Source organism: Giraffa tippelskirchi, chromosome 4 (genome assembly GCF_054371585.1).
Source record: "Giraffa tippelskirchi isolate mGirTip1 chromosome 4, T2T-mGirTip1v1.2.pri, whole genome shotgun sequence".
NCBI lineage: Eukaryota > Metazoa > Chordata > Mammalia > Artiodactyla > Giraffidae > Giraffa > Giraffa tippelskirchi.
In genome coordinates, this window is record NC_137278.1 from 37,028,583 (window position 1) to 37,055,433 (window position 26,851).

The window sequence follows — 26,851 nt, forward strand, 5'->3', positions numbered from 1 at the left end:
AAACAGAAATTCACACTCTTGTCTGCTGCTCCCTGTTTAGGCTGGGTTTACTGTTAGGGTGATGGCCCCCAACATTGATGGTTTACAGCAACATTCCTAGAGCACCAATTCTAAGGACAGGGGTCAAGGCAAGCTTGGTTCTCTGGTGAAAGCTAAAATGAAGAAAGCCCTCTCAATCCTCCACACCCTCCAGACAGAATAAGAAATCAAAATTTAAAATCTGGGTAAATCGTAGAAACAAGTGCTTTGCTAATTCTTATTTTATGATTTTGAGAGAAGACAAAGATACTCAATTTCTTCAGCCATTCAATAGCTGGTGATAACAGTGCCAGGCAATTATTTCTTCTTTCAGAAGATTGGGTAAGAAAATCATCCACGTAATAAGTTAATGAAAAAATCATGATAAACCACATATCATACCCCTCTGCCCCCATCCCCAAATATTTCCAAAAACAAAACATCCCACAGTCTACAGAAATCTGATCATGTAGAATGAGAAAAAACACCTCATCTAAAAGGGTCTTTGGGTCATCTTCTCCCAGGAAGGATTTTTAAAATCAGGAGTAGCCAGCTACTGAAACCTACTGCATCCAAGAGTTAGACATACAAAAATAAGAGACTGACATGCAGGAAATTGCTTTGTAGCCTTTGACTTTCTGGTGTTCAACACACAGAGCAGGTAAAAGGGGAAGACAAAGACACTCGGGGAAACAAGTAAAGAGGAAAGAAAGGAGTGAGATTTGGGGGACTAAATGGATTATAAAGCACGATGAAAGTGGTATCCTTGCCAATTCATTATGATATAAAAACCTAAGTTATGTGTCTGTATATACTTTTCAAAAGTAAGTTTTCTCTTTAAAGGGTGGAGGAGAGGAAGAAAGAAGTCCACAAAATGCATTATTAAGCCCCAAGATACTGCTAGGCAGTTATTCTGAATATCACAATTCTACCCAGTTTATACTCTTTTTCCCCACACCCCAAGATTTGCTTTTGGTCACTTCAGGGACAGAGAAGAGACCCATAGGAAACCCAGAGAAGGACCCTTTGTTTCTTTTGGAAAAAAGTAGAGGTTAAAGGAGAATGCTCATCTTAAAAAAAAAAAATCCTCAAGCCACTTAAGCGGCCAAATGTAGGGTCAGGGCCTTCTTAGAGCTCAATTCTGAATCAACACTGAAATTATTTTAGCTTTGGGTTGACAGGAAGAAAAATCTAGGTCCTGATCAAAAAGGTGACGCTCTTTGAATCTGAATCACTAGCGTAAGATATGTGACTAGAGAAGGGAGCCACGGTCACTATCAGCACCTTGAGTTCCAGATCTCTGCTTAGCAAAAGAAACCAAAAACACCCTGGGTGCGTGCCTGCCATTCTAAGCCAACAGGCAGGGAAAGTTAGGTCTTCTGGATGTTAGCAGAAGCACACATAGAGATCTTCTCACTGCATGAAATTAAACTGCACTACATACTCTTTATTTTCCCACTTGCATTGCAATGGTATCAATAAGAGTGTAGATTTCTTCTTAGTTTCTTAAAACCAGTTTTCACATAAAAATATGCATGTGCCTATATTTACACACATCTATTATTTACGTACAACAGTCAAAGTCTTAAAGGCTGGGGTTTATATCTTTGCCCATCTCCTCCCCCCAACAACCCTAATAGAAAGGTTTTTCATTTTGCTTAAAAAATAAAAAAAAAAGGAAAAACCAGAACCAAAAAGACTGTCTAGCTCTTAACAGTCATGCTGGTGGATACGTGAATGGCAGGGCAGATTGGCGAATCAGGGCGGCTGATCGGCCACGTGGGGAAGAGGGTTAGCTGCCTTGGGCTGAGTTTGCTGGTCCTGAAGCTTACAGTTTTGGTTAGAGAGAGGCTTGTCTGGCACGCTGATTTGGTCTACCTTGAGCTTTGAAATTTGTGTCTAACCCTGGTGTCAGTTTATCACAAGTGCATAAAAAATATAGAGATCTATCAAGTTCCACATTTATATGCCATCAAATTGAAAAGGACCAGACAAACAGTGCAAAGGTCAAATAGTTACTATTTTATATTGGGACAGTACATTTCATATTTCAACCAAAAGACAAAAATGCAGTTTAACTCAAAAGGCACAATTAAAACACAGAAAATAACAGCATCTCTCAGATGCCTTATTTCTAAATTAAACAAACAAAATACATGAGTTTTGTTCCCTTCCCTCCCTCAACGCAAGCCCACAAGCTTTTCCCAAAGTCTTGAGTTTTCAATGCCATACAGCATCCAGCATCATGGACTTGTGAGGCGCTTGAAGGTAGCAATTAAAATGCTTGCGAGGTCTAGTGAATGGCATTCAAAAGGGACCTCAAAGTGCAGTTATATCTTTTTTCAAACATGTTACAGGCTGAGCTGGCTCTTTGAACACTATCACTCTGCTTAAATTCAGGAAGCAGGCTTTAAAAATGCAAAAGGCATACAAGTTGTATTTCAGTGCAAATCTTCAGCTGGTAATTGGAAAAGATTCCAACAATTAAAAAACAGAAAAAAGAAAGAAAAATCTTTTGTATCACCTGCCCCTCCCCCCACCCCAAGCCAAAATGAAGAGAAAAACAGAACAAAACAAAAATAGAAGAATTACAGATGACTTTGGAATCATTTAGGAATCCACTACTTCCAATTAAAACTTTTTGCATACATTAAGAAATCATTTAAAAAGCAAAAATAAACACAAAGGTAGTTTTAGACTGCTCTTCACGTCTAGAATGAGCTTCCGTGTGGAGTGCGTTTGAACTTTTAGTTGTTGGCAAGGAGGGGGCGCTGAGGAGGTGCGAGGCTGTGGTGGGGGAGACCGCAGGCCGGCTGGGGGCACAGGCGGCCACCGCTACCGGTTCAGCCAGTGAGCCCTTAGGTTGCAGTGCGGCTGTAGATTTTAGGAATGTTCTCATCACTTTGTGACACACACTCTGTTTCAGCGTCACAGTTATTACAAATGGTTCAAATTCAATGAAAAAGGCTCGCCAGAGGTTGAAAACATCGAGACCTCGAAAATATGAATGCAAAAATATTAAGGGGAAATGAACCAGTTTTGTAGATACCTACATACAAAGTTTCTAGAACATCTATAAAAGCACAAAGTCATAAGAATTTATTTTCCATTACATTAGTTTATATAAAATGAATAAATAGTATTTATAGATTTAATGTGTCTTATGTACATATACATGTGCTCTGTTTCAGCTTAAATAAAAATGCTACAAAGTGGGAGACCACTTAAGGGAGAAATCATAACCAGAAAGAAAAATCAGCCTTTTAAACTATCAACCCAAAAGCCTCCATAAAGAAGTTTCTGGGTGCGTCCAAAAACAGTCGGTGAGGAGAGGGATTCTAGTAACACTGTACCATCCCCTCCTGTTCACCTGCAACAGAGAGTAGAAATGTGGACTTTTCCCCTTTCACTGATGATGGACACTAGCTCAGCTAGCGCCAAAGCTCAGTTATTGCTGAAAGTTACATAGGAAAATAGATTAGGATTGGACCAAATGTCACTTATTCGGAAAAAAAAAAGAGGCATAATCAGTTCGTGTTAAGTGGGAAATGGAGATCTCATTTATCTCTGAGGTAGGAAAAAAAAATGTTCCAGAGACAAGTAGCAAAACCAACTTGGAGGGCAAACGTGCCTTCGGAGAGCAGGACACAGCACGGACCCAGGGACAGCACACAAAAATAGATTGTACCATTGTGTTCGTGAGAACAAATGATGTTGGAACTTTTATAAGCAAGGTGTCCATCTGAAGGTGAGAAATACTGCTCCTGTTTGCATGTGGGTTGGGGCGTTCACTTGGGGGGTGTGTGTACATGTGTATGTGTATATGTGTATGTGTGTGTGTGTGTGTGTGTGTGTGTGTGTATGTGTGAGAAGGGTGTGTTTTCTGGAGGTATTCCTGACTCGTCACGGGTGGTGAGGGCCAGGGCTAAGTGCTCTTAAATGCCACTTTCAAAGCTTACTTTGGAGTTCTGAGATCAGGATCTCAACTTGAAAAGTTTGTTTCCTTCAGTTTCCTAAGCACAAGACACATTCGGACGTTTCTGCTAGGCATGTCACACAGGAAGCCAGAAAACGTTAAGGAAGGTCTAGAAGACCACACGGGACAGTAAATAAGAGGGGGAAACTGCCGAGATGTGAGAGGTGCTTATTTGGCCTCAGAGTTCTTGGATGCTTCAAACTGATTGGAATGTACGGTCTCTCAGAGAGGCTTGTGGAGAGAAAGAGAGAAGCTAGAGGATGCAATCAGAAATCCACGATCCTGGTCGGCATCCCCCAACTTCTTGCGGGGCTAAGAGCGTTCAGCCACCCCAGACTGAACAACATGGAGTCGAGATGCCCCTGGGTGTCCTGGCTACACTGACTGGCTCAGTGGGGCCGGCCTGCCCAACACTGGGCGGGCACGGGCCGCTCAACCCCTTTTGAGATGGGGATCGGGGATTTAAAAAAAAAAGAAAAGAAAAAAAAGGAAAAAGAAAAAAACAGAAACCCACAATCCTAAGCACTTCCTTGACAACGTTAAACGCAGCTGCTCTTGGTGAAGTGGTACACGGAAGCCGACGTGCGAGGGGATTGTGGGCAGGTCCCATACGCTACCTAAATCGGAGCCGACAGGGAGGACCATCCGGGCGGCAGCCGAAGCGACCACGCTCTCCTAGAGACCAAGACACGTCGTCTTGTGACTGTCCTGGAGCTTTATTCTCTTGACGCTGGAGCTGGAGTAGCCCTCATCACTGCCCAGGCTTTGCATGCTTCCCCGCTCGTCCGAGTCGCTCACGCTGCTGCAGCTCCAGTCCAGGTCGCCCGTGAGATAGTCTGTGCTCTCGACGTCCACGTCGATCTCTTCTGTGGGGACGAGACAGATGGCGGTGAGGGCCCGCTCTGGCAAAGACAAGCTCGGCTGCGGGGCCTAACCACTGAGGAACCGGGAGGCCGGCTCCTGCAGGTCACACCCCTTGACTTCTCTAAGTCAGGGGGCTTCTTGGCGCCCCCCTCTGCCCGGGTGGGAGGGTACGGGGGCTGGGGGGAGGCTCACCCCTGTCGGAGTCAGAGCGCTCGGAGGAGACGGTGGAGCCAGTGCTGTCCATCCGTATCCTCTCGATGCCCAGCTTCTCCAGCTGCCTCTTCAGGTGCCGCTGCTCTCGCTGCAGCTGGTCGATTTGGTGGATGGCTTTTCTGTCACAGTCTTCAAGTTTCTGCGGGTCGAAGGGGCAGTTGTTGAAGGGCGTGGGCAGATTTCACAGTGATGGCCCCGCACCTCCCTGCCTAGAGGTGAAATGTGCCAGTTTCCCACCGAAGCCGTCTGCCGTGTCCCTTGTTGAGCTTCTCGTGGGGACAGGAAGCTGATGGCTTCATCTAATTTTATCAGCATCAACAGCACTGTGGAACCTGCACTGTCGTGTGGATTCCGGGGTGATCTGACACACTAGCATCCAGCCCCCTCAACCGTGACAGGGAAAAGACTGTGGCGGGAACCCCCAACCTGGTCTCCCTTGTCTGTGGTGACGACTCCTCCAATACCTACTCTCTGAGCAACTGTGTGTGACAGAAGCTTAAGAAACATACCTTTCCCTTTAAAGGTATGTTTATTCAAGTATGCATCCCAATTACACTGGTGATTTTTTGTGTCATGCCAAATCTGAATTAACTTCTGTCTGTTGGCAGGAATGATATTCCCTTTTGAAGTTCTCAATCCAAACTGTCCAAATAAGAGCTTAGAAAACACATTTTCATAGATCACTTTGTTTTCACAAATCTGTTCTCTAGTTTCTCAGACAATTCTTCAGATAATTATGAAGATTGTACAATTGTGGTTGTTTAGCTCTAAACAAAGGTTCTTACCCCCCTGCCGCAGAACTGCCATGTATGCAGGCTACTAACTATAATTCAAGTGACATGTGTCCACTTGTGACTATGACTATAAAAATACGCTAAACAGTGATTTTGGCTCAGGAGTTACCCTTTGCTTTTCAAGACACATGCTGTGTGCTGACTTTGTTTCAGACCCTCTTGGAGGTGCTGGGAATACAAGGTGAACACAAAGATCTGGTCCCATCCTTGTCTGTATTCTAATATAGTGGATGGAGACAAGTGAACAGTCACACAAACCACGGTCAGATGTCAACTGTGATGAGTCCTAAAGAGAGAGATCCAGCAGTAAGGACCATCTCTTAACAGGAAGAAGGCGACTCAGTCATGGAAGGTGTCCCTGCACCGTGATACTTGTGCTGAGATCTGAAGGATGACAAGAAGTTAACTAGGTGAAGAAGGGAGGGGAAGAGTGCACCACGCAGAGGGAATAGCATGTGCAAAGGTCCTGTGGTGAGAGAGCCTGACAAGGGCAAGGGACTGAGAGAAGGGCTGCGGGGGAGAGGAGAGTGTCTGGCATGAGCTGCTGCTGCACAGGCAAGGGGGTGGGGAGGGGGCGGGTAAGGCAGGCCTGGTGACACAGTATGTCCTGAGCAGCCACGGAACACTTTTACATGTGGTGACATGTTGATTTGAACTTTGGTAGGACTGACCTTGGGAAGCAGGGAGATTAGCTTGGAGGAGCCCTCTGAGGAGTCTGCTGCAGTACATGATGGTGTTTATGGAAACAGAGCAGGCTGTGGCATATGTGCGTCTTGAAGGCATGTGGCTAAGGAGCAAGATGATATCAGGATCAAGGGTGACCCTGAGTTTCTGGCTCGTACCTCACACGGACAGCTGGATGGACAATTTAACTTCTGGTTCTCAGGGGTGAGAATTACTTGGTTGGGTGCTGGACAGGTTGAGTCTGTGATTCATCCAAGAGGCAGGTTGGAAGAGTTCAGAGGAGAGAACTGTCTTGGAGACAGTCTCCCATAACAACAAACAAACCCTCAGTGGGCAGGTCAAGACAAAACGGCACCCCAGGATGCACTTACCTTTATGTGCAATTTGGCTTTTGTTAATAAACTCAACGTAGTGTGTCGATTTGATTCTGGACCAAGTGGCACCAGCCCCTTCAACTTTTCCAGGCACAAGCGAAGGTGGGCCCGTCTACAAAAACAAGATCACAGAAGCACTTGAGACTTTCACAGCTGGCCAGAAGGCACCCAGGAGAACAAGCTCTAACAGAGTATGAAGTTGCCCAGCCCACTGATGGCAAATGCCACCAGGGACTTCTGGCCAAGTGAACATCTTTTGAAATTAGGCAACTCTGATAAAAACCAAGGAGACGCAAAATCCATGGTTTTCTAAAGTTAAGTCGATAACACACATCAAGGGTAAACACTGATGTCTATACACTATATATGCCAGTGAGAGAATCCTTTGAACCCATATCTCTCTTTCCCCTTTTAGGATCACTAAATCATGACCACTGTATCTTGCTATATGTAATATTTATCCATGTGAATGACAAATGTGTATGATTATTTGTTACAATTTTATTAATAATAGCAGAGATTGAAACAACCCAACCCATCATCAATAGGGACTGGTCAAGTGAATTATGGTGCACCCAGAGAGTGGAGTACTATGCAGCTATGAAAGACAATGAAACTATGCTCTATGCATTATGAGGAAAGAGCACTCAGATATGCTGTTAAGAAAAGAAAAGCAAGATACCAAACTATGCCTATAACATGCTATCTTTGAGTAAAAATGGAAGAAAAGTAATTATCTATATTCATGTTTTCTTGTGTGACATAAAGAAAGTCTGAAATGATACATAAGAAACTAGTAACAGCGACTGGGCAGAGAGGCATCAGGGCTAGTCGGACAGGGACAAAGAAAGAGAGGGAATTTTTACTGAATAATTTGTTACAGGTTTTGGTTTTTCAGCCATTCAAAAAGTTTAATGTATTTTTTCAAAAATAAGGAAAAAGCCTATCAGTGGTATTGTTATACCAACAAGCATGCTGAGAGCTGGCAAGAACCACCTGTATGTCTTGGAGCGGGACAGAACAGGAGGAAGGCTGCCTGAGGCAAAAGCTGCAGACACTCACTGAAGAGACGGCATTTACTACAGACCAGAAGCACAAGAGTCTACAATTTTGGAAATAAGTACTTCACTGAAACTCTGGTTTAGGCTTTATCCTGGAACCTAGCAGATTCCGTGAATGTAAGAAACAGCCGAGGTTCAGCGTTCTTGCTTCAGCGAACCTCCAGCTCCTCAAAGCCTTCACAGGCCATTCCAGTCCACGGGGCTTCCTCCTTTCCTGAGTACTTTTTATACTATTCATTGGGAAATTCACTATTCTGCCTGAATTTTTTGGTATTTGTGACTTAACCATTCATTGCTAACTCCTTAGAAAGTTGGGATTACAACTTAACTATTGTTGGGTTGCCTTGATGCCTTCCCCTCTCATATATATGCTTAATACATGTTTGTTGTATGGATGGTGTCTTCTATTCCACTGGACCAAGTTTCTTGGGGCTCGAGTAGTTCTGAGCCCCTGCCTCATCTGCTTCTGAGCCTCCTTCCTCATCTAGCTCTCGAGGTTGCCCTAAGCTCTCCAAGGCCCCCTAAGCCCTGGTGTCCAGAGGTTAGAAGCTCGAGGAGTCCAGCATTCATTCCTCAGCTAGGAAGATGTAGTGGTGCAAATTCTGTACTATTTTATGACTTCTGCTTGCTCTGAAAACATACCCACGTGGAATGGCCACAAACAAAGACTCACATTAGAATTTTGCTCCTTCAACTACTACATGAGGAGAAACACAAACACAGGACCTGTGTATAAAATGTACTTGTTCACCTCTTCATAAAAGAGCCATGAAAATGGATTCTACTATAAGAAACACTATGAAAAACTATGATTAGTCATATATTGTTATCTAACTTATTCCCACTACAAAGTTTACAAATTTTTTTAAAAGTTCAAAAATTAAAATTAGACATTTTTTTCCGCCTGCTCACTGCAAACACTGCATGATTCAGAACAGTGTCATATTAGTCCTTCTATGATGTGGGTTTATCTACAGATATGAGTATATAAATTTTTAAGGAAGTTTGTTTTCTGATAAAAATAATAAAAGTCATCTTTCCATGCAGTGTCATTTCTAGTTATCCAGGGAGTCGGGCCCAGAAAGGACAATTTCACTCCCCAAATGTGGGTGGCCAAGAATACTCCCAGTTGTGAAACTTGAAATCACCCATTTGACTGATTCAAGCTTAGAGTAATACATGTTCGTTCAGTATTCACTGACCTAGTTTTATGAAAATAGGACTGCAGTGCTTGCTGGATTTTTGTAGAGATCCAAAGCCAGCTGGTGTCTTTGGAGTGCCTGCCTCGGCCTGCTACAGCGCCTCACTGCTCCAGCCTCTCACTGCTCCAGCCTCATGGCTGCCCTGCCCGCTATGCCGCACACACATCCGCAGGCTGGTGCCTGGACGGACCTCAGGGGAGGGATGAGGTATGTGAGGAAGCTTCAGTTCTATCATAGAGCAGTGAAATTCAATTCTTGAGCCAGATGCAGAAAAGCAAACAGTCCCCTCCTGTAGCAGCTTCCACTGAGGGTCCTCGACTCCAAGACACACCCCTACCCTCAAGCTGGGACCCAGAATCCTTCAGCCAGCTGTGAGCACCCATGAAGCTCCTAGATCTAAAACAAGTAGAACAAGCTCCTGTCTCAGCTCTCTGTCCTCAGTCCTGACCCCTTCCCTGCCTAGGGCTCCGGCCTTCTACAAGGAGCCTACTGTCCCACCGTGAACCTGGCCTAACCCCCTCTTACAGGAATTAGCAGGTTTGGCTACATCTCCTCAACAGGAAGCCACTCAACACCTCCATCTGACCCTTACTTGGATCCCCTCTCATCACATATTCAGACAGACCTCTTCCTGTTGTCAAGAGCTGACTCCCAGCTCCCCACCCCCACTCCCAGCAGAAAAGGGTAGTCAAATCCTGGCCCCCTCCTGCCCCAACTGCCTCCTCTTTTTGCGCTGATCCAACTGCTTTGTAAGTGATGGACTTTGACAAACCTCACCTGCTGACTCTTCAGAAATATTGCTCTCGTTATTGTGAATAGGTTGATAAACCTTTGGTCTACAGTAGCACAGAGAAACCAATCTTTGATCTGGATGCTCAGAGTCAAGTGTGGCCTATAACTAGTGATAATTAAATTAGATGCAAACTACAGCTTCTCTTTGGTATGCTTTTTTTTTTTTTAGTATCTCAAATTTTATTTATTTTTGTTTTTAATTATTTTTATATGCTGAATGTGTCAGTCACTGTACAACCAACTATTAGAGTAGTGATTAAGGGAAAGGTTTGGGACTCTGGCCTTGCCACTTATTTCCTGTGTGACCTTGAGCAGATTACTTAACTCCATGCAGCATCCGTTTCCTTGGCAGTAGAGGAGGATGACAATGCCTCCCTGCGAGGCCTGTCGTGAGTATTAACTGAGATGGGGTATGGAACCCCAGACCAGGGTCTGATGGGAAGTGCTCTGTATATGGTAGCAGTTATTCTTTCAATCCTAGCTTCCTTTGAGGAAGGATAATTGCTGGGAGCAAACACAGATAATTATAACCCTATCATATTCCTTTCAAAATCAACAGGGAACTCAGAGTGTCTCACTAGGTAAACAGAGGCTGTCTGGTTAAAATCCAGTTCACTCAACTCTTCCTTAAGGAAAACGGACATCTTTTGTCATTAAAAGATTTAGTGGAAAATCTAATCCATTTTCTATGGAGATACAGATCTTGCCTATGCCAAAGGTACTATTTTTTTTTTTTTAACATTTAAAAAATTAGCAGGGACTTTACAAAGCTAACCCATGCCAAAGGAAAGACTCGCTTAGGGCCAGCCCCATCATGCGGAGGCAGGGCTGGAAGGGGCTCCTTGGTGTGGAGGGAACCATCTAAAGCACTTGAAGACTCCTGCCTACATCTCTAGTGCGAAGGACAAAGGCAAGTAAAAATCGGGGCAAATATGTATTGACCTTGGAAATGCAAGCACATTTCCGGATGTGTTATCCATACTCAGAAAACCTAAAATATTTCATGTACGATAGCAAGAAGAAAGGAAAGCACATCTAAGTACAGACTTAAAATAGTCTGGGAAGGCTCTCTGGGAAGAAAACTATAAAACTTTGCTGAGAGACATAAGAAAATCTGAATAAATGGAAAAAATAGCACATTCTTAGATATGAACCCTCAAGGTAAAAATATCAATGTTACCCAACTTTTTCTACAAATTTAACGTAATTCCAAGAGAAAAAAAATCCCCACAGCATTCTTTTTAATGCTGGGAAATTAAACTTCATCTAGAAGAATAAAGAGACTGCCAAAATTCTTAGAAAAGAAGAATGAAGAGCACTGTGCTATATCAATCATTAATAATTAAAAACAGAATATACTAATATAGGAAAAGGTGGAAAAATCAAAAGAAGAGAAGAAAAAGTTCCCAGAAACAGATTTAGGAATAGATGTGAATTGAGCATATAACGGAGCTAACTCTGCAAATCCTTGGAAAAGAACAGATTACTCAGAAAATAGCAGGGGAGTGGAGAAATAAATATCAAAAGACATTCTAAATATATTAAACATTTAAATATAAAGTATATTTGAATATGACTTAGTTCTGTTGTTAGTGTTCCTTAACTCATGTCAGCCATGAATTATGGAAAATCAAACCTGCAAGTGAACAAGGTCATCAGTGAAGTGGGCTCTGGCCTTTTGGGGGCACTTCCTGCCACCCAGGCTTGGCACTGACAGAAGGCACCTGGGTTCACCAGTGTGTTCTCAGACAATTCTGAATGCTGCTCTTTTTATTTCTGCTTCCAGACTCAAGCTTCTTTGATTCTATCCACAACTCTCTCACTCAGGTGAGCAGATTTGTAAATTGATAGAAATAAGCAATGAAAAAAAGTAAGTCTCCAGGTAGAGAAGATGCTATTTGCAGACGGTGCTCCTGAATTTACTCTGTTATCCCTAAAGTTCTTCCTGACTTGTATATGTAGTCAAGACCAGGAGGAATGGTATGAAAGCAGGTGTGCAGGTGTGTGTGTGTGAGTGTGCTGAGAGAAAGGCACTGTTATCAGACATTACTTTTCTTTATGGAGGATGTAACTGAACTGTCTCTGCCAGATTTTCACAGTGAAATATATGATACAAAAACGTACCAGGCTGGTGCAGAGTGAACAGGATGATAGCCAGTGAAGAGGATAGATAAGTAATTAGGTTCACAGATGGAAATCCTGAAACATACACTTGGCTGTTTCATTCACTTATTAACCTCTAGCATCTCTCAAAGGATTACTATGCACTACCACCTTCCTAGGTGCTGGTGATAGAATGCTGAGTGAGACAAAGTCACTGCCTTCGAGGTACTTAAAGTTTAGCTTAAGTTTACATCAAACATGTAAACAAATTATTGCAGAATCACTTATCTTAGCTACCTTCAGGCTGTGACAAATAACAGCTCCCACTGAAAGTTCTAGAATGGACCCTCCTTTGCCCTCTACCAAACATTATTTTTTCTTTTCCCTTATCTACATCTTGTTGACTTAACTTCTCCATAAGGGTTTTCAAGCTTTCACAGCTTATTAGAAGCTTGTTTCCCTTTCCAAATAGATCACATTCATTTATTCTTTCACTTGCATGCTGTAGACCTCCTATGTATCTATTTGTTCTGTTTCTTCCATTACCAACTAACAGAAGTGACTGTCTTCCATTTCGTGTTAATCCACTCGAGTCTACAAATAATAAAGCACCTGCAGATGCTGTCCTAAGAGCAGAATCTGATCTCTCTGGTAATTCACATGCCTTTTCTTTGAGGAAAGCCCTGCTTAATGAACATGACCCACTGGACCTCACCAAGTACTAGTTTCCATTAAAACTGGGCCTAACACAATTACCAAGGGAGAAAATAAGTTACATAAACCATACCTATTTTCTCTCCTACTTTTGTGTGGACACAGATTTAGCCAATTAAATAGTAAATCCTATAGAATAACTGGAGGGTGAAGTGAAGTGAAGTCGCTTAGTCGTGTCCGACTCTTTGCGACCCCATGGACTGTAGCCTACAAGGTTCCTCTGTCCATGGAATTTTCCAGGCAAGAGTACTGGAGTGGGTTACCATTTCCTTCTCCAGGGGATCTTCCTGAGCCAGGGAAGGTTGAATAACTGGAGGTTGAATAAAGATAATTTCCAATATGGGTATGTATGAGCTGCATAGTGATTTTAAAAAAGAATCTTTAGTATAGACCAAGAAGAAATAAATCTTATGGTGTCAAAAATTACTCTCCTAAAAGTGACTACAGGTCTCGGAGGTCATAACCTTCTCCAGATTTTGGGTTGAGACCAAAGCCTTACTGGATTACAAAAAAATCCAGGGCAAGAATACAAGTCACTCTTTGAGGGGAAAAAAGTACTCTCCTTCTTTTTCTAAAATGGTCCCTTTATAAATATTGCCAAATGCATCCTTATTACTGACTTAAGTGGAATCTTGGAAGATTTTGAAGATCTTTCATAACTGTGATAGTAACCTTTGTAAAATACACAAAGATAGCCATACATCCTCACTATATGGGAACATGACACTAAGCGAGCCATGTGTAAACAATAATTCATGCTGACTACATTTTAATAAAGTCAATTCTCTATTCAAGCATTAAATACATAGTCATCTATTTAATATTTCCTTTATACAGCCCAATTTTTAAAAAACACAAAACATAGATTATAACTAGTACCTGCTAGCTCTATCTCACCCTTCAACTATTAATGTCTAGGACAAAAAGTCAGGGAGTGCCTCCAGTATTCTGGTAGGGAATTGGAAATTGGCTGAATAACTAGCATGTCTCTTCTACAAGTTCTTCCAAGAAGTACAGTCCAGGAAAATGGATTCTAGTAGCACAAATCAGGGTGCACCTCCGCACCATCACCAGAGAGATTTGTACACTAATACCTATACCTTTCCTTTGTAATGACCAGGCTGTGTCCTCAGCCCCCTGTGGCAACAAAACAATGTGGATTTGTTACAACATCCTAGAGTGAAATGTGAATGTGGTCAAGGGCGTTCAAAAGCGGAAGAGTGGTGCAATGCACACCACAACTCAGGCCCCTACCCCTTCCGTGGAGTTTGGCCATTTGAAAAGCAAGACTCCAGAAGAAACAACTCTAGGGAACTGCAGCCCATTAGCATATCTTGCCAAGAGAGACCTGACTGGAATGGCTTTTCAAGTCAGACCAGATGCTATGAAATACTGTTTGACTAGATGAAAACAACCGCTTACTTGCTGCCGAGTCTTCCTCACAGAGCACACACAGAAATCTTTTGTCATGGGGTCAGAAGACTCTGGCAGAGGTAATCTCTCTAGACCAGCTGCTTAATTCCAGAAAGGCCTGCATGTGTGTACCATTCCAGAAAAAATGGGTGTCTACAATTAAAGGAGATGCTAGAGCCTTCTTTTGAAAAGGAGCCCATTCAAGCACCTGACTCCTGACCCACCGGCTGCAGCATATTTGCATTCACTCAGCCTCCATTTTGCTGAGCAGCGTATTGAAGGGCATTCAAACCAGAGGAATTACCAGCTAAGGAAAAGAGACAGCACAATTATCATCAATAAAAGGCATATCACAGCAACCAAAGACTAAAAGGTTTCCCTCATCCCAACAATAATTAATTAGTAGTAATAGTGGGAAACCAGTAGCAATTTTAAAATATATACACATAAATCCAGGAATAACTTTTACAAGGCATGTGTAAGATCTACATGGAAATACAACAAAACTTGGCTTAGAGACATAAAAGAGATCTGAGTAAATGAACACACACATCAAATCCTGGATGGAAAACTCTAACATGTAAACATGTACTTTTAAAGGTTAATTTATACTGAAATTTTTTAGTCTGAATTTTGAAAATCCTCAAAGAATTTGGGGTATGGAGAATTGAAAGACTAACTATAAAATTCATCAAGAAAAATAAACTGGTAAAATAAAAAAAAGGAGAAGGAGGGAAGAATAGGGATTTGCTTTACCAGATCCTGAAGTGCATGAAACCACAATGATTAAAACTGTACACTGGTGCAGGAAGAGCAGACAGATCAGTGGAACAGAAGAAGAAGTCTAGAACCAGACTTAGCCATAAACAAGAATTTAGTACACACAGAGGTAGCAACTTTAGTGTGAGAACACCGATTCTGTAAAGGTAAATGACAAACAGGGCAAGTGTATGATACCTGAAGGGACAACACCCCCTCTTTTTTTTTTTTTTTGGCCACATAGCACATGGATCTTACTTTCCCAACCAGGGATTGAACCCACGCTCCTGCATTGGGAACACGGAGTCTTAACCGCTGGACTGCCAGGAAAGTCCACCAAGGGGCAATTTCTTTCATACACACCCTTCATATTTTATTTTATTTTATTTTATTTTTTTCTTCATATTTTAGAATCTTTTCAAAATAAAGAAAAAGATAAATGCCTCAGTAGAGAATTGGGCAAAGGTTATTTAACAGGCTTCTCTGGAAGCTCAGACGGTAAAGAATCTGCCTACAATGCAGGAGACCTGGGTTGGATTGCTGGGTTGGGAAGATCCCATGGAGAAGGGAATGACAACCCACTCCCGTATTCGTGCCTGGAGAATCTCACGGACAGAGGAACCTGGTGGGCTATAGTCCAGGGTGTTACAAAAAGTTGGACACAACTAAGCAACTAACACATATTTAACAGGCAATTCACACACACACACACAAACTGACAAAGATAATGAAAACTGTTAAACTGTCTTAGTAATATAAGAATGCAAGTTAAAACAAGCTGTGTGTGTGTTTTTTATCTATCAGTTTATAAAAGTCTTAAGCTAAAATATAAACTTGTGAAGGGAGAAGGAAAATATGGCCTATAATCTGCCTGGTGGGCAATCCAGCAGTCAACATCAAAAACCACAACCATTTGGATACCATTCGTTTCACAACCATGAACTTACCCTAAGGAAATAATTATGATGTTGGATAGAGATTTATCTATAAGATAGTTTAAGGAAGCATCAATTATATTAGCAAAATGCTGAGAAGAACCTAAAATAGGAGACTGGCTATACGAGTTATGGCACACCATATGATGTAATATTGATTTTTAAAAAGTATGCACAAAGTCTAGTGGATACAGAACTTAGCAGGAATGTTGACAGCTGTTATTGCTGCAAGGTCTGTTACCGGTGATTTTTATTTTCTTTGTGCTTTTCTGAACTTTCCAACTTACGACACTAAACTATTTTAAAAGTTTCTTTCCAAAAAAACCATTGAAAGATACATTTCAAAGTTTCACTGATCTCCTTGGGTTGCTAGAATTATGGATGATTTAATTTTTAGTATATGATTTTCTATATTTCTCAAGGCTTCCCCAGTGGCTTAGTAGTAAAGAATCTGCTTGCAATGCAGGGGATGCAGGAGATGCATGTTCGATCCCTGGGTGGGGAAGATCCCCTGGAGGAGGGCATGGCAATCTGTTCCAGTATTCTTGCCGGGAAAATCTCATGGGCAGAGGAGCCCGGTGTGCTATAGTCCATGGGGTTGCAAAGAGTAGGACACGACTGAAGCAACTGAGCAGACAATACACTATATTTCTCAAAATTTTCTATGAGATCAGTTTTTAAAAGCGAAAGAAAGACCACACACTCACCATGGGTGTTTCCTTAGGAGGCTAGACCCACAAAATCAGTTAAAATGCAGAGAAGCACATACCAAGTGACAGATGTATCTACAGTGACACTAAACTGAGCCCTCTGCCCTGGAGGCTTGGGTTCTGTTGGGCTCTGGATCCCAGCGCCTAGTACCCAGCATCTATGGTGCTCCACGAATGCCTAGTCTATTGAATGAAAATTACCGCTGCAGCCTCTGCCACTACCACCTCCATCTCCACCATTCTAGAAATCTTTTAATTGTCCCACCACTGCCAAGATTATTAAACGGGCAGTTTGAATATAATATCCTCATAGTGGAGTCCTGATGCACATCAACTATTCAGAATCTCTAAAGAGCCACAGAAAAGGTTTTGGTGTGAAAAATCTTGACACAAATCTAATTAGCTCTGCAATGTTAAAGAGGAAAAAAAAATTCAATTATTAGAATTCTTTTCCTCAATTGCTTTTTTTTTTTTTGAGAGCCATGTCAATCTTTTTTTTTTTTTTTAATGTGATGTTAAGGAAAAAATGGCCTAAGTGTATTAGCATTTTGCAAAGTGGCCTTCTTTTGTAGGATTCAGCTATGAAAACCAAGGAGACTGCAGCTGTTCAGTTGACCATCAAACCCTAAAATCATAAGTTCTATTCTTTACAAGAGAAGAACCCGACAACTTTAACTCCCTCCCACTGCCCTGACTACCAATTGCAGCAACCAGCGCTTGGTTAAATTAACTAAATGTGAGTCCTTACTTCCTTCTCTTCTGCTCACATGCTTTAGACTAGAGAGAAAATGATCAAGACCTTAGAAGACCGAATTTCAAAAAAGGAAAGACAATAAGGAAACTAGATCACTAGCCCTTCAATAAGCAAATGTTGACTGGTCACAATCTGAATTATAAGCAACTGGCCCAATGATGACTTCAAATCCAGTTTTCTAGAACCTTTACCTCCATCGCTTCCTGTGCAGACTATTTCTGCATCTTTCTCATTAGACAAACTACATTTCTCTAGGATGGAGACCATGTTGATTTCATATCCCAGTATGAACTTACTTAATACCCCAGTACTGAGCACAAGCTCTTAAGACATGGTAGGCAGAAAATAAACATTCTTGAACTGCTAAAATAAATGATAAAATTGACATCCTGTGGTATTCCTGCAGAGGTGAAGCACAAAGCTGAGTATACCTAAGAGCCCTTACCTGAAGGGATGACATTTTAATAATACAAATAAACGCCTAGGAGGAGCAGGAGAACTAGGAGGCTTTTCAGCAGAAACAGTCCCAGTTAACCAGTTCCCCTAAAAAGCATGGAGATGTAAGAGAATCTAAAGATGAGAAAGAGAAGCCGCATCAGACTACCTTTCCGCCTTCAGAAGAGATACTCTGGAGTTTCCAGTTCATGATATGTAAATCCCTAACGCATAAAGACGGTCTGATTTCAAACATGGTCAGTCACAATCATAGAGAAATTGAATGGGGAGAAGAATGGGGAGAAGCACACTCACCATCCATCTCCAACACACACACACGCACGCATGCACACACACACACACACACACACACACTCACCATCCATCTCCAACACACACACGCACGCACGCGCGCGCACACACACACACTCACCATCCATCTCCAACACACACGCATGCATGCACGCGTGCACACACACACACACACACTCACCATCCATCTCCAACACACACACGCACGCACGCACACACACACACACTCACCATCCATCTCCAACACACACACGCACGCATGCACACACACACACACACACACACACACTCACCATCCATCTCCAACACACACACGCACGCATGCACACACACACACACACACACACACACACACACACACACACACACACACACACACACACACACACACACACACACACACACACACACACACACACACACACACACTGGAGTAACCCTAAATGTTTGGCCTGTTCCAAGATTCTCCTCCCTTGTCAGGTCTGGTCTTCCCTTTCACTGATGAAACATGACATTCAGATACTGATTATCAGAGTCAGACTCTCTTCAAAGAGGGTTTGCATGAAATAACCACATGTGTTTAGAGAAGCATCATCACACATCATCCTGTTCATGCAGAGCACCGAGAAAGCACTCAGTCTGGATGGGCAGCCCGTACTTCAAACTGATGGGAGTTCAGAGACCAGAATGAAGCTTGTTCAGTGGTCTGCAGCCCTGGCTGAATGTGAGAATCACCTGGGATGCTTTTAAAAAAATACTAGTGCAGGATCTCAACCCAAACCAATTAAACCAATTGCTAGGGGTGAGGTGTGAGCATCGGTGTGTGTTTGTTTTTTTTTTCCCCTAAAGTTCCACAAAGAATTATTAATTTTTTTCAGCATGATAAAAGCAAGTGGTTATGTTTTGTATTACTAGAGGTAGAAGAAAATGTGCTTTTAAAAACACTCCACAGAGAGTTTATTATACAAGATTTGTAAAATACTGATAATTGTGGAAGCTGGGTGATGGATACATAGAAGTTGATTACATTATTCACTCTACTTTTGTATATTTGAAAAATTCTATAATAAAAAGTTACTCTATAAAATGAGCAGAAATAAAAATGTGTTCTCTTACCCCAAAGAGTATATGACTGTGTGTGCATGCTAAGTTGCTTCAGTTGTGTCTGACTCTTTTTGACCCTATGGACCGTAGCCTGCCAGGCTCCTCTGTCCATGGGATTCTCCAGGCAAGAATACTGGAGTGGGGAGCCATGCCCTCCCTACTCATATGAGTGTATATGTATGCTATATTTAATGGAAAAAAACATTAAAAAAAAATTAAAATAAAAGCTTTGCAAATGATTCTAATGTGCAACCAGAGTTGAGAGTGACTAGGCCACATCATTTGAAAAATAAGGAGTCAAATCAGTAGCAGAAGGGAAGTCAGGTGAGATGTGGTAAGATGGAGCCCAGCGAGGGTGGCCTGCCTTGTCTGAGTGCCTTGCCATCTCCAATTTCTGCTTTGCATATACTTACCTAAATTTTGAGCATCTTTATTCACAAGTGAACTTCTGTATGTGTATGTATATATATCTGTGTGTGTACATGATTTAAGACAGCACTACCAATTATATTCAGTAGCATGCAACTTTTGAAAAACACTATTTGCGGAAACACTACCTCTGATTTAAAACGCTTTGGCTTTAGAATAGTCACAAGGAAAGCACTGCTGGGGAACAGCAGGCTGCAGGGGTGAGGGTTGGGGGTATCATCTTGGGAACTGGCGAGCCCGTCTATCTAAGGGCTTTACGGGCAGTGCTGATTAGAGGGTCCTGAATGAACTCTAATCAGGGGCTCATTGTGAGAAGTCAAGAGCAGCAACCAAGTGTCAATGAAAAAATACATCAAAGCTCCCCACTTCCCACCCCCGGAACCCCCAACTCACCTATTCTTCTCCATTTCATTGTGAGTCGATCTGAAAGAGGGAACAATAAGAGAAATATTATTCTTGTTTTAAAGGACTGCTCCAATGCCAAAACAATTATTTTAACTTCTTTCTCTCTCAAGCTGGAGGGAGAGAAGACAGAGGAAGGGCTCTACTAAAGAAATTAGTCCCTCTGGGGAAATAGATAAATGTAAATGATCTCAAACAGCATTCAAGGAGAAGTGACAAACTGAGAGGTGTGCATTCCCTAGTGGAAAAGTAATCCATTTTAAGAAAGGAAATAAAAGGGTTCTATTTATACAAAGGGAAAACAGCTGCACAATGTGATGCGAATTTGAGTTATATAATACCACAAGGCTTTCTTTAGGCTGAGCGTGGAACACCAGAAATTTGGCATCCCCACCCAGCTCTGCAGTTCTCTAGGTGTACTATACACCAAAATTGTACACTAAGTTGTCTGACTATAGCATACAGTTTTAAAAGGATAAATATAACCCTTCTTCCCTCAATCTTTCTACTCCTTGAAGTTATTTTATTGCATGCAACCTCCCAAAAGATGCTACTGTTGAAGAGCTACCAAATGCTTTTAGGAAGGGGCTTCCAAAACTCAGCTCAATGTAAAGATGACAGGCTGGTTAAGGCAGCCCTTTGGGTGGAATCTGAGGTCCAGCTTTGCCACTGACTGATACTGTGGAAGAAATAAAAACACTTACCATCCTGTCCTTGGTTAACTCTTTTGTAAAATGGAAATAAAAATGATTGCCAATTATCTACAGAACACACTTGGATCAATGAGGTAGCAACTGTAAAAGTGATGAGAGAGGCTTGGATGAAAGCAGAGGTGTGTGTGAAATCAGACTATTAGTGTGTTTATAGCTGACCTTGAATATAAGGTCCGGCCTATGGATTTATGGACAGGTTTTCACAGATGTCACAAGAAGTCAGTCAGTGTGGCTATCTCAGTGGCCATCTCATATAACTCATCCCAACTAGTTAAAAATAAACCTGAGGAACCTCCCAGCATTATAAATGAACTGAATCTTGACCTTACTTTTGGAAATTCTCTAGAATCTAATCAGTTCAGGAGAGATGACGCCCTGGCTCAGGTCAAGAATTCTGTGGGGCAATAATTGGAACTTTACTGGGTCTTGGAAATAAATTGTCACAGTAATCATGGAGAAGCCCTACTTCTGTGAATGCTCAACCACTCATTCACATCAAGGGGCACCACCATCACATTCATTCACACCAGAGACTAGTTGTGGGATTTGGGGCATTCTTGAAATGGGAAATTTCTAATCCAGCACTAAACTTCTTTTCCACAGGCTTCTGGGATACCAATTTTCATTCACAAGGAAAAGCAAACAAGACAATAATGACAGTATTTTAAATTTTAGAATATTTGTTTTCTAGATAAGGGATATATGAACCTCAAAACAGGTTAACTTAAAAGCTTTAAATTGATTCAGCTGGTTACCCTTCAGTGTTCTTCAGTTATGTTTTTTTTTTTTTTTTTTTTTTATTTTATAGTTATGTTTTTCTGATGTATACTTCACTTCCTGCAATGGCTAGCAGGATATCACAGTTAACAAGAGTCTGGCCTGCAACTGCAAACCTTTGACTTGATAGCACGTGGCATTCTGGTTTTAACAGAGAATAACAAGTTCAAAGTCTGACAGATTTTTTAGATGGATGAAAATATATGATGACAGGTGGTCAAAATTTCCTTGTTTAACTGTAGACAAGGACCATCCTGAGGAGGTGGAGGAGAGAAGGGTGGATATTTGAAAAGAACATGGTGTCTGATTACAGAAAAATCAGAGCACCACAAGTCACCCTTATCCCATCTGGATTCTTTGAAGATACATATAAAAAAATTCAGAATTCCCAGGATAATATTTTTTACAAATTCCATAAGCAGCACAACTCCTTCCAAACTTTGAACAGAGTTTTGGAAACTATGGATCTTATTTGATCACTTAAGAGTGTTGAACACATGGTGATTTTTACAAGGGGACTTATACCTAACAGCTAGGGCATTACTGAAGTACGTTTAGTTTAGTGAAACTGAATTTGTCTTTAATAAAAGGGAGGCCATTCACAAAAGGCCATCCAGAGACTCCCTGCCAACTCTGTTGATGGGAAAACATTTATATTTTTAATTAAAACATCATAAGAATATATAGACACCTTGTATCAAAATTATTTTCCATGTGATTACTGAAAAGATTGGATAACTCTGGACTCATTGATAAAAGTCAAATGTCATCACTTAAAAATATATTTTAACAAAAATATAACTAAACCAAACCAGTCCCTGGGTTAAAAAAGACTCACCCTGTCAAGTAAGCTATATGACCACTGTCTCATAAAAGAACTGGGTGACAAGGGCTGAACTTCCTCTTTCACATGAGTGCCAATGACTGCTTCACCAATGTAACAAAACACACTTTTAAACACTCTGGATTTCAAGTCTAATTATTTAAGTAACTGATTTAAAAAATCAGTAGGAAAGAAAAAAAAAGATTACATCTTCCTGTAGTTTTCCAGATGATTCCAGCACAATCAATATTCACAATTTCACTTGTTTTTGTTTTTTAAACAAGCAACTAGAGAAACTTAAGATCTGCATTTTCAGTTTCCAATAAGTTTGCTATGCAGCTAAATCTTTTTTTATTGTTGTCCAAGGAAGAGTAACCCCCAGATTCTGCAAGCAAAGAGCCCAGCATTTCAACCTGAATTAACAAGAATACACTGTTACCAATGGTTATGTAAGCCATAGCTCTTACATCAGTTCAAAATTCTGACCATACACGGCCTTGGATATAAATCTGATTCAAATCAAGGGGTCAAACTACATTCTCTGGGCAGATGTCTCATTGCTCAGGTAAGGGTCATTCCAAACAGGTCATGACGGAAGTGATTACATTTAAAGAAAACAACCTGCTGTTGCTTCATCTGTTTTGCTTGGTGCAATCTCTAGGTTTAATCATGGTCTTGCAGAGATCCCTGCACCACTTAAATTATTGCACGAATTCATCATTAGTCAAGAATATGGAAAACTGTGAGAGCCTCCTGTTTCTAACCATGGAAAGCAAACCAAATCCATTGGCAGAAATAATAGAGCTTTCCCCCAAATTCAGAGTTGCAATAATTTTCCCAGGAATAAAGCTGGATATTAAAGAAAAGAGAAAGAATCTATTTCTTGAATTGAAATTCTCAACTATCATATTTTTCTTTCCTAACCACCTTTTGGAGAAGGGAATGGCAATCTACTCCAGTATTCTTGCCTGGAGAATCCCATGGACTAAGGAGCCTGGCGGGCTACAGTCCATAGGGTCGCATAGAGTTGGACACAACTGAAGTGACTTAGCATGGCATAGCATGGCAATCACCTTTTGGGGCCAAGCTACTTCTTTTCAACAACATCCCCTTCTTCTCACCACTGAACATTCCCACAACAACTTTTCTGTGAAACTTAGGAAAAAACAAAGTACTAAGGATTAAGCCTTGACTATTAATGTGAACAACTCCTCTCAAATCATGAGTGGACAAGAGTAAAAGTAACAAATGAACTACACTTTTCCATAAAAATAAAGCCAAAAGGCTTCAATGTCCTTTCAAAAAGTTATAAAAATATACTGTAACAAAAAGCAACACAGATATTGTTCTATACCACAGCACACTACAAGTCAGCATTAACCTTCTTCTTAAAGACTGTCAGTACTCGTGCACAGATCTACTTGCTGCCACCTCCAGATAATGCCAAAGGTGGGAGGGAAAGGAAAAGCCACCAGGTAACTAATTAACAGGTTCATCCTTCCCGTGCCTTCCTATTCAAGAGCTCGGCACATATGTGCTGCTCACTCATATCCTGTGGTTCTTCCAACACTAAGGACAAGGGGGTGAACCAAGGATAGAAGAGGAAGGAAGAACAAGGGAGTTAAAGGTTTAAGTGGGAAACTTCTGGCTTTTAGTAGTTTGTATAATGTCACAGACGCTAACCAAATACAGTTATTTGCAGAGAGTATTCATGAGAATGGAAGATAGACAAGGATTCTAAAGCAGTAAGGAAAATGTCAATGATTCTCAATTACTGGAATAAAAGGTCTAATTGAATGAGTCTAATAAAAACAGATTTCCAAGCTAACGTATATATTAAGGGTAAAGAGGGAGAAAAGGGGTGCAACAGCATTAATGGAGTACTCATTTATACCAGGAAGTACATTCAGAGTTTTATTATGTGATTTCATTGACCATTAACCAAATACTTTCCAGTGAGACTTACAAATTTCAAGAACTATAAGATTAACGTAAAAAGCTTGTGGCATATGAGTATTTTAATATTATATCAATCTATTCCTCCATCACCAAAAAGCAGGTTTGAAACTCAATCTCTTTGCCATTATAAATAGTGACAGATTATCAGACATATCACTATATTTAATTTACACGTCAAATATGAAATCCTACCACCTATGCCAAATCAACACTTTAACATATTTACAAAATCTTCACTATGAAAAGTAAAAAGTGGGTAATGTCCAGTATTTTCAGCTATAGAAAACTTGCCCTAATCTGCAACTTCTGAAGGCAAAATACTGTCACTGCTGCTAATCTCACTTGAAGTTTCCACAGGTTTTTTGTTCCAAAAGGGAAGAAAAGCAAAATTAAGTTCTGGAAAAAGAAATAGAAAACACTTCCATTTCTCTTTTCTTTTCAGTCCCCTCAACCCCAATAGAAGGGTTTCTTCCAATGCCTTAGGACTAGGTATACATTACTGAATCACGATTGCCGCTTCATTTACGGGGTTAAAAGCTGGTATCATCTGCGGCATAACCTAAAAGAGAAAGGGAAATATTTACCAAATTACCTGCTACTGCTGTTATTCTTCTTGGATTTGCTCCTCCGTTTTAAGGCATCTCTGTCCTTGTTATTGTATGGTAACATGGAGGCATAACCATGTTCAGCTTCTAGAAAACCGGAGGATCCAGTTAATGAATGAGCCCAGAACAGTCAACACTCTCTCCCCTTCACAATATTTCCTTTTAAGAATGGATTTATTTTTCATTAAAAGAAGACTGTGGAAATAATTAAAAGGAGCAAAGTGGAATTCTTAGAACAATGATTGTTTTTTTAATTGAGTGAATACCCTCAGTTCGGAGCAGGTGTAAGGAGCATTCCAGCTGCTCATTGTTGAGAAAGACACAGCAAGTCTCATGGAGCCTGGGTTTCCCATTGGCAACGTCCAGCAGGTTGGTGTATATTAAGTGGGACCGGCCTCAGACGAAGGTGCGGGGCCAGACACCGGGAGCCAGAGCCGAGGACAGAGGATGCGGGGCAAGGGAGGAGCTGCTCCGCCGACAGGGAGACCCGGCGCCAGGCCCACTTGGGGGCGGGCCGGGAAGAGTCGGGTGAGGTAAACCAAGCGCTTGGCTGAGGGGACCCCGGATACCCCACTCGCGACGGGGTGCGGAGGGGGAAGCGCTCAGGATCCCGGGGGCAGCCGTGCCTTTCCACTCCCATTCATTGACTTTGGGGCAGCGACGGCCTCCCTTCGGACCGCGCGTGGGGAAAGCTGGAGGGGTTGGGAGCGCTCGCGGGTCGCGCTCTCAGATCCTCCAACCACCCCCGGAGCGGCTGGACGCCCGGATCCGCGGCCAGGCCCCTCAGAGCTCCCGGCACTAGCTCGGGCCGGACCCCTCCCGTCCCCGTGCACCTCTCTCCCGTCGCTCCAGGTAGTCGGCCGCCTCCAGCAGCATCTGGATGTTCATCCGAACCGCCGCCGCCATTCTGCACCGGGGGCCGGAGCCACGGGACCAACCCCCACTGGACACAGGCTCGCCGCCGCTGCCGGACACCCGCGCCCCGCTGTGGACCCCGCAGAACAGGGCTGAGAGAGCCTCTCTGGCGATCACGCTCGCCGGAAGGGGGAGGGGACGGCGAGCTGGGCACCACCGACACCGTGACAGAACCTACAGAAGAGCAGCAGCCACCACCGCCGCGGAGTGTTTATCCCCGACTCACCGTCCCCCCGCCCCCAGGCCCTTCTCTTGACAGGCCCACTTCGGCTGCGTTCCTCATTGGGTGCCCCAAAGAATTCCCCGCCCCCTGACCTGTCCGATTGGGGGAAGGCACTACGGCCCCGCCCCGCAGAGTCCGCTCCTCTCCCTGGTTGGTCACGCTTGACAAGGCCCGGGCTCCACCTCCTTCTGCCAATTGGTGACAGGATTCTCAACTCCGCCTCGTGCTCTTTCCCTGTTTTCCATTGGTTTTATACCGACAACCGGGCCCCCTTTTGCTTTGTTAGTATTGGCCAAGAGCTACAGAAAGCAAGCCACTTTGCCTATCTCCCATTGGTGGAACCTTCCGACACCGCCCAGCTACGATGACGTCATCTTTCCCCTGGCTAGCAATCCCTGAATGGCTAGTGGTTAGACGCCGGGCTATTCCTACCCGAATCTGGCATTGGATTGCAGGGCTGACCCGGGCACCGAGCAGCGCTGATTCATCGACCCCGCCTCGGACCTGTTGCCGGAACCTGTCTCCGGGGAAAAGTTCCGGGGATCTGCTGGACGTCCCTAGAGTGGAAGCTGGCACCGCGCGTCACCTGGGCGCTCTGCCCTGCTCGGGTTCGGGGCCAGATCCCTGGGCCTGCCGGCTGCGGCCCGGAGGTTCCAGGCTTTCCGGGGCTGAAGGCCCCGCCGACAGCCCGATAGGGCGGTGGGCCTGGGGCTCCTGCGAGCGCCACGTGGCTGTAGCGCTCGGCGGGGAGACTGTCTCGTGTTAGTGCTCGGCCACCCAGCGTTTTT

At 42.7% G+C, this 26,851-nt stretch overlaps 1 protein-coding gene across 7 annotated transcripts; it reads right to left on the reverse strand.

The window, feature by feature from the left end:
• Window positions 1-2,017: 2,017 nt before the first annotated feature.
• MXD1 (MAX dimerization protein 1) lies at window positions 2,018-26,064 on the reverse strand. Of its 7 annotated transcripts, none has more exons than XR_014083180.1 (7): window positions 25,759-26,064; window positions 24,913-25,012; window positions 20,040-20,069; window positions 6,921-7,035; window positions 5,051-5,210; window positions 4,612-4,857; window positions 2,018-2,476 (listed from the first exon to the last, which is right to left on the reverse strand). XR_014083180.1 is itself a non-coding variant. In XM_081594517.1 (6 exons), exons 1-6 carry the CDS (start codon window positions 25,829-25,831, stop codon window positions 4,670-4,672), a joined length of 666 nt encoding a protein of 221 aa, XP_081450643.1. In that variant the 5' UTR covers window positions 25,832-26,064; the 3' UTR covers window positions 2,018-4,669. The 7 variants fall into 7 exon arrangements, 5 of the variants coding, with proteins under 5 accessions (XP_081450643.1, XP_081450641.1, XP_081450640.1 ...); XR_014083179.1 differs by having other exon boundaries at window positions 4,612-4,860; XM_081594517.1 differs by having other exon boundaries at window positions 2,018-4,857.
• Window positions 26,065-26,851: the final 787 nt, after the last annotated feature.